Genomic DNA, 12,222 nt, shown 5'->3' with positions numbered 1-12,222 from the left:
TCTGCTCAATTACTAAGATCATCTCTATGTCAATATAAATAAAGCCTATTTTCGCTGCACTTAATTCTACTAAATTTCGGTTCATTGATGTTTTTAGCACAACCTACACACACACTACACTAGTATGTGGAATGAACTGTCAATAAGGATGCGTTCTGAAATTAATTAACTTAAACATACCATAAATGAATGGTCTGAGACATTCTTTTATTTCATTACTATGGTTATTAAATAATAATCCGCAATACATATATTTGAATATCCGAACAATTATTTTACTCATTCTTTATCATACACAACACAACTTACTATGTTCATTTAGAAAAACATCTTTTGAAATTTAACAATAACAATATTTTTATTCATAATAAAATATAGCTTGTCAAAGGACCGTCCCACTCCAAACACAGGCAGAGAGAACCACACCATCCCCCTCCCACACCAGCCCCAGCACCCAAAAGAAAAGGACGCGTACAGCCCCTTCGCTCCCACTCACCGACAAATAGGTTCGAACAACTATAAATGTCGTTCGCATATTTTCCGTAGTACAATTCGGACCGAAAATTCGTTATTTTTTTGCACTGTAGCAACACTGACAACTTGACAGACAACGTCATTGGACGCCGACGCACACGCATACATAGAGTATAGACCATCCCGTCTCGTCACTGGTTGACTCAAGGTTACATTCAAGATAACGTTTGTCTATGGTCGCTTTCAAGCCTCTACAGACCTTAACAATGTGAAAAATCTTATCTATATTTCAGTAAAATTCGAAGTTACAAACACAACTTAAAATTTTACACAAAAATGGAAACGGACACGAACACACTACTTGAGCAACAATAATATAAAATCTCACACGACTTGTTAAGCCCTTGCACTACTACAAGAAAACGCAAACGTAAACACGATCTGTCAAGTCACACACATACGCAAAATTTCAGAAATTGTGTTTTTCTTAACGATATTTTAAATAAATAATCAAAACAAAATGACCCGAATTAAGGCAAAAGTATAAGAAGTGAGTATTATTTAACTTAGTACTACTAATTGTTGATTCTAGTGTAATAGTAATTACGTAAAATGTGTTGAACAAAGTAATAATGGTTCATTCGGTTTTAGGTTATATTTTCCCGTCGTGGCGGAATCAGGCGGCGTTTATTGCAAGATTAAGATGTGTTTACAAAACAATAGAACTGTGTTAGAACTTCTACGACATCCTAATGAAGATGCGTCTGCTTTTTACTGTAAGTTCTAACCTAAATTATGCAATATCGTGCTCAGTACCTACAAGTCTGTAATTTAAAATACAGCTTGGTTAACTTACTAAATATGGGTACAAATTCCCTAGATTGTCACTATTCTAACCCTAACCACAGAATAAATAATAGCACCAAGCACAGAAAACCCTCCCCTCAACAAAACACGTCCGACACGACCAGCACAGACACGGCCGCCAGGGGGTAACAGCGCGGCCCATGTCCCCCCCCCAAACCGAGGCCGAACGGATGCTCCTCCAGCCACCCGCAGCAAAGCGACGAAACCGCGGAGCGAGACACGCCTGCCCTAACCAATGATAAACTAACAAACTACTCTAAATCCTAGGTCTTAGCTCCATCAACGGCGTCAACCCGTTTAGATGTACCTATTACTTATATTCCTACTTACATGTTTCCAGATGTGGCATGTTCAATGCCCCCCAAAGCTTACAAGTTAAGACCAGTGTCCAGCTTCTGCAACCCTGAGTGCAATACTCGTCACTAACCCCGTGAAGACAATGGAATAAACGGATGAATAATGTGTTATTAAATGTTTTGTTGATAATGTGAAACTCTATGCAGCCTCTATTACAAATTGGTAAGTTATAGGTATACTAATTATTTCTAACAATAATGAACTAATAAACCTATGTAAATGTTTATCCCCCATTAAGAATATTACATACATATATTGAATCCCAACCAACTTAACCATTTTAAACTTATTTTGGTTTGTAGTGACTCCGGTAAAACAATTTTGAAAATTATGTTTTTGAGTATATCAACCATTTTTTTTTTTTTTTGACTTACTAATATTTGAAAATTGTCAAGTACATTATAGTTATGAAATATCTGCCAATCAACTTTTCCTTATATCTAAGTCTTATCTTTATATAATCCTACATTTATATTATGTATTTCCTCTTTTCAGAGTATGCTATGCTGGCTGATTTGCCCCCTCTATCAGCAGACTGCTATCCCTTCGCCACACTTATCTACATATTTACATATGAAGCTGAATGAAATTTGAATCATACCCAGAATGATACAATTGGTTCCAACTTTACTGTCCCAACTAAAGAATGGTAAATGGTTTTCTCTTGTCTAAAATCAGTAATAGTGATTGCATCAGTAAACCCTGAGCTCCTGTATTGACAAGTTTACCGAAGACCCACTTCAAATGTTCACTTAATGCTATTGAGTGTTAATAATGTCTAACTACTTATTTACAAACTTACTGTATATGCTTTCCAATTACTGTACTCCAACTCATGGGAAAGCTGACAGACTGATAGCTAAGAACGAAATGTGGTAAACTATAAATGTCCTATCTGGCCTACTTTTCGACTTTGATGTAGTTGAAATTTTCGCATACATAAGTTTGCTGGGTGACAGTGCAACATTAATGTACCATTGAGTTGATCTAATAATGTGACAAGAGATATCCACGAAACCTCTGACAAAACAACACTATGTAGTCATGCTTCAGGACTGCTAAAACTGTCTTGATGACTATAACCTGTCAGTGGTTAGATATGTGTAATAAATGATAAATCACTATATGCGTAAAATAAAATTATTGCTTAACTTAACTTAATTTCTAACCTGATTAAAAAAAAAATTTATTTCAGATAATGATGATGTAATGGATTGGTACCCAAGTGGTTGCACACGGAATCAGAAAAACTTCGAACAAGATGGGAGGATGCACTCAATCTCACAGCGGGCCCGAAATGGTGAAGAGTGGCCCACGACAGACCCCAATGGAAAGAGCTAGAGGAGGCCCTTGCTAAGCGGCACACTGAGCTTCGATACACACTCCAATTCAGAATAAAAGGCTTAATAGATAGATAGAATGGATAGAATGATGATGCAGTCTATATGGAGAGTCGAGAGAAGCCAATTTATACCTAGTTACTTACAATCTAAGCTTATGTACTAAACCTACTTCTGTTTCTTTCTACTGTGGTTATGCACTGTACTAGCACAGAATAAGTAATAGTATTATTGTACTGAATGGACACATTCCACCCTGCACCGACTCGGTTTTCCTCCCCACAACTGGCCTCGACATGAATGTGTGCATAAGTCGCTCTACTGCGAGCATGCCAGAAGTCCGTCAGATACACAATGACGCGTGTACAGACGTGCCGCGCTCACATATAAATGCAAATCATTTTTGATGTATGACGTGTCCGCCCTGTGGTACTAGTAATGTTTCTAGATTCCGTTAAGTCACTAATAAAGCATTTAGTCTGAAGAGTTTCATTTTCTACATCATACAATTGCTTGCTTCTTTTTTTTTTATTATACTCATGATTTTGATGAAATGTACTGCTAGATAATTGAATAAAAGCCTTCAATATACCTACAAGTTACCTTTAAATACTATACTAACACCGCTTCATGTCTATAGTTAACAACTTTTTGATACCACTAGCTTTTGGCTAAAATAGAGATATTGAATTACCTAACTGTTCGAATTTCTAATTCCAAGGCTTTTGATGATGATAACATACATAATACTTACAGTTAGAACTACCTACTTAATACATACTATGCTTAGATGTTAGATTTTTTCTCTATGAGCTTAGTTCAGGACCGGAACAAGTGGCATACTAGAAGTATGGCCTATATTCAGCTGTGGGCGATAAAGGCTGTTATGATGATGATGATGATTTACCTATCCAATTAATCAATGCTCTAAGCTTATGTACCTTTCATCATTTTAAGCTACTGATTCCTCCAAGATTTAAGTCTTAATCTGCTGAAATAAAGTTCAATGCCTAACGCCTATACATACTTACATTGCATTCCTGTATAAATGCCTAAAGGATTTCCCTCTTTATTCCCAAGCTATCTGTTCCTAAGTTTGTTCTATAGACAATGTAAAGATTCCTAATAAAAATATTCCTTAAATCTAGTACTTATGTTCTAATACTACAAGATCCTACAAATTATAAATAGGTACACTAATCTTTTGTCCAGGAATCTTTTGTGATAAGAGAGTTTCAATATTTCCCAGTGAGAACATAACTAACCACCTAAACACTGCATCCTTAGAAGCATACTTTTATATTCTCATTATTCTAGTTTATTTATTTATATATTATTAATTTATATTACCACCACTGATAAGATGATAGAGTGATAGCATGAATGTCATAACGAGGTGAGAAGAGATATGGTTAAGATTGAACAAAGCCAATGCTTGCCTACTATAAATGTCAAAGTGACATTTCCATCAATAGCCTTATACACATCGATTTTGATAAAATAAAATCTAACTTGACTCAATACCTATAAATTCCGTGTAAATTAATGACAATGAAACTTAACATAGTATAAAATTAGCTTATATCTATACTAGCGATCCGCCCGGCTCCGCACCAGCCAACAAACCACACAAAAACCCTCCCCCTGTACCACTCTATCCATCAACAAAAAAGAAAACCGCATCAAAATCCGTTGCGTAGTTTTAAAGATACAAGCATACAGACAGACAGACAGACCGACAGACAGCGGGAAGCGACTCCATTCCATACCATGTAGTGATGCTTATGACATTAATCCTACCTATCAGGTTTTTAAATTCAAGTGATTGACAGAAAAATCATAACTAATTAACTGAAATCGACTAAGATTTAAGAGATCCGTATTTCGCCCAAGGCAAAGGCCTATACCCATATACGTAAAATAAATGTCCTTTTTATAACATAATAATCATTCCGAAATAATTTTGTCTATAAAAGCTATTTCAGTATGTATTTAAACGAGCAATTTTCCGCACAACCTGACCAAATGACAACCACTCCGTGTGACTATTCCTTTACGATGACAACTAATTGTTCACATTCACAATGACCTCAAATAGTTTCTTCTGTCCCCGGTACTGACTTGGTAGTTATCAAACAATGCGGCTTTTCAATTTGCTTGCATTCATTATAACCATTTTATCTATAAAGTTAATGTGTTAAGTGTGGTAATATGTGCGCAAACGCATGTTAACTTAAAGTGATCAATTTAGTTGAAAGTAAAATCATTTACACTAGTAATTCTTATTCAAATTTACATACAATCCTATCCGGTGTTTTAGGTTATGTGAAATATATCTTATTAAATACAAGATGAATCTGTTAATGATTCCAATATTGTGTCTAGTGAAGCTAGTGATGAGTGAGATATATTATGTGCTTAGTTTGTGATGGAATTTACCATGCCGGATTTACAATTTTGCCTCATAATAAACCCAGGTTAGTGCACTTTCCCGTATGTGCTTATAAGAATTCTAATATGCACTTCTATTGCTACATCTGTGACAGCTTAAAACTATCAGATAAAACTTCTTGTACCAACTAGAAATAAGTGTCGAAATAAATGGCTATTTGGACGTAAAAGGCTAACAAATCCTTAACTAATGTATCTTATTTCACGGCAAAACTTTGTGACAAACGTCACACTAACATAACAAGTAATTTAAACCAAACAAAGAGTGTAAATTCATCCTCTGGTCTACGGCTCCACCACTTTGTAACCGCACCCCAACACACTAAATTTTAACCACTACAAAAATACTACCCTTACCCCATAACTTAACTAAAACAATATTTAACTACCCGACTACCCCAGTAACCGAGACCAAAACCCACGAACTTAAAGGATGAAGATTACCCCAGTCTAGATTTAAATCAATTGGCCAAAGAAAATCGTGATCGTCTAATATATGGTAGGACTCCTAAGTTGCGTGTAATAACTCAAATTCTTTTTACACTAGAAGGATAAGATTAGCCCATACTAAGTACCAAAAATTATTACATGATGACAAGTAAGACACAAGTAGATTATGATTAATTTATATGAATGTAAATTAGGGTAAAGTATTGTAGAAATTATTTTACATGAAGTACACAAAATAAATATAAGATATGAATAATAGTTTTTTATAAAATGGGGTTAATGTCCCCTACCTACTGGAGACATATTATAGGTATATATATCATCTATAGCATTTCTCCAGCTGAAGCGTGCGACCAAATGAAGTAGATGGCTCAATTCTTATTCTTATAATTGAGTAATTAAGTTCCTTAGAACACTTAGGAGGAGATTCAGAAAAGTGTCTTAACACTTCTGAGTGAGTACCAGTTTAAAGTACTATAAAGACTAAAATAAGGAACACATGATCTCTTGTGTTATTTTGAGTTGCGAGATCTTATTTTACATCAACTTCACTCTCTGTCATCAGGGTGAGGACTGCTTCATTCCTATTTTCGTTCTAGCAAAGAAAGTGGAATTCCTTTGGGATATTCCTATTTGGACCCTTATCATTCGGTCATCTTTTGATACTAATAAGAAATTCACTCATTTAAAGTACAATTCCGTCATATGGCAAGTCCTTGGACTCAATTTACCCTTAAGTAAAAATAAAGTATAGATAGGCCTTAGCCTTAATGAATTATTCAAAAATCCGGAATATAAATTCAAATTGCATGTAATGATACCACGTTCCAAGTATAGCGGACCATCACCTGACTTTGTGTTACACTCAGCCAGTGCTTGAATTGTCCGTTTTCCTGAACAATTCTCCAGTTTCTAATAAAATGAACAGATGGATCTATTGACTCCAACTTGCCAAAATCAGTAAATTATACTATCAACTAACTACATTTTGTAGTTTGATAGAAATCTAATCACAAGCTTTCAGTGATAGAGACGAAAACCTACCATAATAAAATGGCCTAAGCGCTGAGAGATGTGAATTTAAAACAAAACACTAGCTTTATTTATAAAATTTATACTTCTTTAGATATAAAACAAATATTACTATGTGAAACAGTATGTCTTCCCTTAATAAATTTTAAAATCCCTGTCTAATTTAATATTGTGTTTACTCAAAATTACTCTATATAATTTAATCTATTCTAAACTCTTAAAAATAATTCTAAATTTGAATATGTCTACCATAGTTACAAATGGACTTATTTCAAGAGCTTTACTAGTTCTGTTATGGTATGGAGTGTCAGAAAATAGCTTAGCCCAAATCCCATTTCGAAAGCTCACTACAAGAGGAAATAAGCATACATAATTTAAATATATAATATCTATAGAGAATAAATAATTACATCATTAGTAAACATTTTTTAGAATGGTTATTTAATGTTTAAGAATGTAGATACAAATTGAGCAAATAGCTCTATAGGTATGAAGAATTAATGGTTAGGGTAAATTGTAAATCAATATGACTCTTTTATGAAGTAAAAGCTTATTCCTAAAATACTAAACACTCTGAAAAATATACACAAAGAAATCTATTTTTACGTTTACTTTGTAAAATTACACAAAACAAACATATCCTGAAAAATCACACATAAATCACTTAATTCGCAAAGCTCCGTACACTCTGTAACATACATGTAAATAAACATTTCCTAAAAAAAAAAGACACACATAAAATCGCATAATTTCAAAGTTCCGTACGCTCTGTAACATACATGTAAAATAAACATTTCCTAAATAAAACACACATAAAATCACATAATTTCAAAGGTCCGTACGCCTGTAAACGTACATGTAAATAAACATTTCCTAAAAAAAAACACATATAATCACATAATTTCAAAGTTCCGTACGCCTGTAAACGTACATGTAAATATTCAATTCCTAAAAAAAAAACACACACATATAATCACATAATTCCAAGGTTCCGTACGCCTGTAAACGTACATATAAACGATTCCTGAAAAACACACATTAAAACCAGTTGCTCCAACCATTTTTTGATAAACTGAACATCATTAACCGGCATGCCTGACGCTTTACTATTAGACTATCCATAAATAACTTTTTGAACTCTTTAATAATATAAACAGATTGATGCAACTGACTCTATCACACTTTAATGAAAATTCACTCACCGATTCAGGACCCCTTCTTCTCGTTCAACAACAAAGTCTATGTCAATCTGACTTACGTTAGTATACTATTACTGCCCTAGCTTTAAAATGGCCATCTGCCTGATTATCACTTCGAATCAAAACACTTATCACTCCTGAAATCACTGATTAACTCGAGAGCTTCGTTGGCATCGTTATACATATCCACCCTCAAGTTGAGCAATGCTAATAAAAAGATTAGTACACAAATTACATTTAAATCAAGGAATTAATGGAACATAATCATTGATATTTTCAATCAAAATTAAGTTACTTGTTAGGATATTAATCTATAATTTATGACTTAAATTATTATTACTTACTGTGAGACTTAGTCAATTTGAGCAAGAAAGTCCTATAATATTTATTTAATTAATTATTTATTTATTTATTATGAAAAATGTACATTTAAAGGTCAAATAGTCTTTCTAAACGAGAATAAAATTTAGTTAATCAATCTGTTATTTGTTAAGAAAAATATAATAAGATAAATTAGCTCACCACCCCGCCGAACTTCTCTAAATGTACTTCAATGCACCCTGCTGCTCCCTGCTGCACCCTGTAGACGCTCCCTGCTGCACCCTGTAGACGCTCCCTGCTGGCTCCAACTCCTGGCCGAAGCTCAATGCCTCTCAGCGCGATGGCAGAGCTATGTTTAATTTACCACACAATCCATAGGCTAGGCTCAATGTACGGACGGACAGAGCTTCGCCTTACACGTTTGAATTTCCGAAATTGAATGACCCCTAAATAAAAACCACTACTATTTATAGTAAATTTTCTTTTCTGATTGAGGTTTTTCGAAATTCAACCCTATCCCCTTAAATTTATGGTTCATTTTCTTTTACTTCCAAACAGTCCACATAGTGCATATCGTGTTCATAGTCCAATCTCTGCAATCACTGTTGGTCATGCGCAGTAAGCTCTTCATTCGCGCATCGCAGCGGTCGGCAACCTTTTTATTAATCAAGTGTTCCATAGTAGTTTTTATAGTTGATGTGTGCCGTAGGTTATTGACCACTGATGTACGGTGTTACCAGCTACAATTTGAATTATCCAATAAAATTTCCGTTCCACTCGTTTCGATGATGATGAAAGGCATTTATTAGAAAATATTATCCATACTATTTTACAAGAGCATATTTAAATAATATTGTAAGGTGTACTCGGGCACTCCCGAATGATGTATAGTGGCGGTTAATTCCGAAAGCTGACTCTTACTACAACGGAATATGAGTGATTTTACAATGATTTTCGGAATTTCCCGATATCCCGAATTTCCCGAATAAACCCCACATTATTAATTATTCAAAGTATACTTTACACTAATTAAAGTTGCTTAGTGAGTTTTTTTCTTTAAATTGATCTCTTCGATTTCTAATGATAAATCTGTCCTCCTTTAATTACTCATTTAGCTATCTTTAATTTTGTATTATGAACTTTTTCTTATAAATAAAGAATGTTTATTAATATAATTAACTAATTTATACTACAGCCTTTATATATTTCCTAATATTCTACTGTTTATTCAGAAAATACTCTTGAGCCTGGAACATTCATCCACGCCCACTTTCCACTAAATAAATATTACCCAACAAGAATAGTACTTGTCTATTATTTCCTTTTACATTATTTTATTTTGTTTTAATTTCAATGTAATTAAAATGACAAAATATATAAAAACCCTTACGATACTTTACCATTTCAAATTCCTCATTCTTGTGTCGTTCGGCATAAATCTCCCGACTTTTCGGGTTTCCGACCCCTGGTATCCCCAACTCCCATAGCAACGACCTTGACCTAATTACCTCGGAGCGCACCTGGTCTTCAAGGTCACATTCCATTCAAGCTTTTTGATTATGTTAATTTTATAGCAATGTTTTATGTTTTAAAATTATCTTGACTTATTTAATTGTGAATGTATATATTCAATATTAACATATGTTTAATTGTATTTATTATATATATATATATATATTATAGTTTATTCTTGTACGGGAGCCCGTGAACCGTTACAATGTCTGGGAAAGTGTAATAACAAGTCACATGACTTAAATTGATTATGACCCTTGTTTATTAGAACTTGTTATTCATATCTTAATATGTGTTTGCTTGAATTATATCTAGTTAGGCATGAGGGGCATAATGACTAATAAATACGGCACCACCCATTTATATTTGAAATCTATGTCATATCTAAATGGATTAGGATTGTTATTTAAATTACAAAATTATGCGATAAAACTATGTAGTTAAAAATGTAATTATGCATAAATGAGCATGCATGCTAGAGTGCAATTCTAGAAACAAAAAAATTACAATTGACGCCTTATTCAAGACATTACAGACAAATAACAATTCTCATCACTTAGTCAACTGTCTTTAGTAGTAATTAAAATAAACCTAATGTCCTAAAAGTAAATGTATTACTATAATTTGGATCAAATATACCCGTCGCGATGTAAAAATAGTTGTCGCGTTACTTGATCCGATTGTATTTTATCTATAAAACAGGTTTTTGTTGAACACTTCTTAATGATAATATATTCGTCACAAAGTTATTTTAGGAATGTGGATCTTTAAGAAAGAACTGAGAATTTGGAATCTCGTTTGGGTGATTAGTAATTTAACAATTTTTTTATATTGTTGAAAACTTAGGTACAATAAAAGTAAGACAAAGGTGCAATAAAAAAGTCATCAATTTTGTCATAAAGTAAAAAATGGTGTTCAGTAAAACCCCTAATTTGTGAGGTGTCATCACCGAAGTCATACTTAGAACATCACGCGTCTTCTTTTGACATGTCTAGTGATGTGACCTACTTACATACTTCAATAAATAATTATTATTATGGGACAATTTTATACAAATCGACCTAGCTCCGCAATAAGCCCAATAAGGCTTGTGATGTGGGTACTAGACGACGATATATAATAATAGATATCATAGATAAATACTTAAATACATAGAAAAAAAACCATAACTCAGGAGAAAAAATCTGTGATGAACACACAAATCCTTCGTAGGCAGGGTCACTACCGACTATAGGATACCGTTGTTAGCTACATAGTATTGTGACCCGCAGAACTATAAAATTCTGTTACACGACTTGCAATTGATGTTGGTTAATATCAATGATGCTCTTAGGGCCAGTCGCCAATCACATTTGACAGACTGATCAACGTCAGCCGGCGCGCCCCAGCGCTTTACTATGAAACTTTCCATACATAAAAAAATTGCGAACTCTTTAACGATACAAACGGTGCAACCGACCCTTAGTACTACAAATAATTAATGTTAATACAGGGCCTCTCATGCTGTCGCCAACTCAGCTCCGTGCTCATCTGGCTGTTCGGCGAGCTGAGCGCGGGCGCGTCCACTCCGGCGCAGCCGCGCCCGCGCGGCCGAAGAGCGCCCATACACCAACTATTTTCTAATAGGTGAGCCATCTAACCTGGGGGCCTAGCCAAGTTGACAAACATCAACCAACGCCAAACGAAAAGAAAAAAAAATATCGGGATGACAGATGCTACGAAAAGTTACGACTATTTCCATATACGTTATTTTGTTTCGATTGGCGTTTTCTATCAACGATTGTCATCTTGGCTAGGCCCCCAGTACTGAGACAATGTAGAGACATGCATGTCTATACCCGTAAAGGGCGCGAGTGTAACGACAGCACATTTCTACTATGAAAACACTCATATGTAGTAGGTATACATATCGTGTACTATATGAATACCGTGGTCATGAAGTGCCATGTCTTCTCTTGGGAAATGTTTAACATATCGATGAATAGCGCGCCTAATAGTATTCGGTCCTAATATATAATATAGGCTCTTGTTACAGGATATGGTCCAAACAAAAGCCTGCTGGCAGTCCGGCATCAAAAATGAACAACACTGTAGTGTCCGAACGGAGTACGACTGGACGGTAATTACAATACAATTTCAGATTGATGGTATTTTGATAAGTAGTCCTCAATGTAGGAAAATCCAAAAGTTCTTTGTTTCTACTTTCTATAAAATCGATT

At 34.4% G+C, this 12,222-nt stretch overlaps 1 protein-coding gene across 1 annotated transcript in view; it reads left to right on the top strand.

The window, feature by feature from the left end:
• The window catches only part of LOC134649582 (lysosomal-trafficking regulator), a 73,235-nt gene that overhangs the window by 14,536 nt on the left and 46,477 nt on the right, over positions 1–12,222 (top strand). The window contains exons 6-7 of the mRNA XM_063504437.1: positions 11,496–11,629; positions 12,039–12,122. Coding sequence (XP_063360507.1) covers positions 11,496–11,629; positions 12,039–12,122 — 218 coding nt within the window. The remainder of the gene's footprint in view (positions 1–11,495; positions 11,630–12,038; positions 12,123–12,222) is intronic.

The sequence above is a fragment of the Cydia amplana genome, chromosome 1 (genome assembly GCF_948474715.1).
Source record: "Cydia amplana chromosome 1, ilCydAmpl1.1, whole genome shotgun sequence".
In the NCBI taxonomy this organism is placed as follows: Eukaryota; Metazoa; Arthropoda; class Insecta; order Lepidoptera; family Tortricidae; genus Cydia; species Cydia amplana.
Note: the sequence above shows the minus strand (reverse complement) of the source record. Positions and strands in the feature narration are given on the sequence as shown.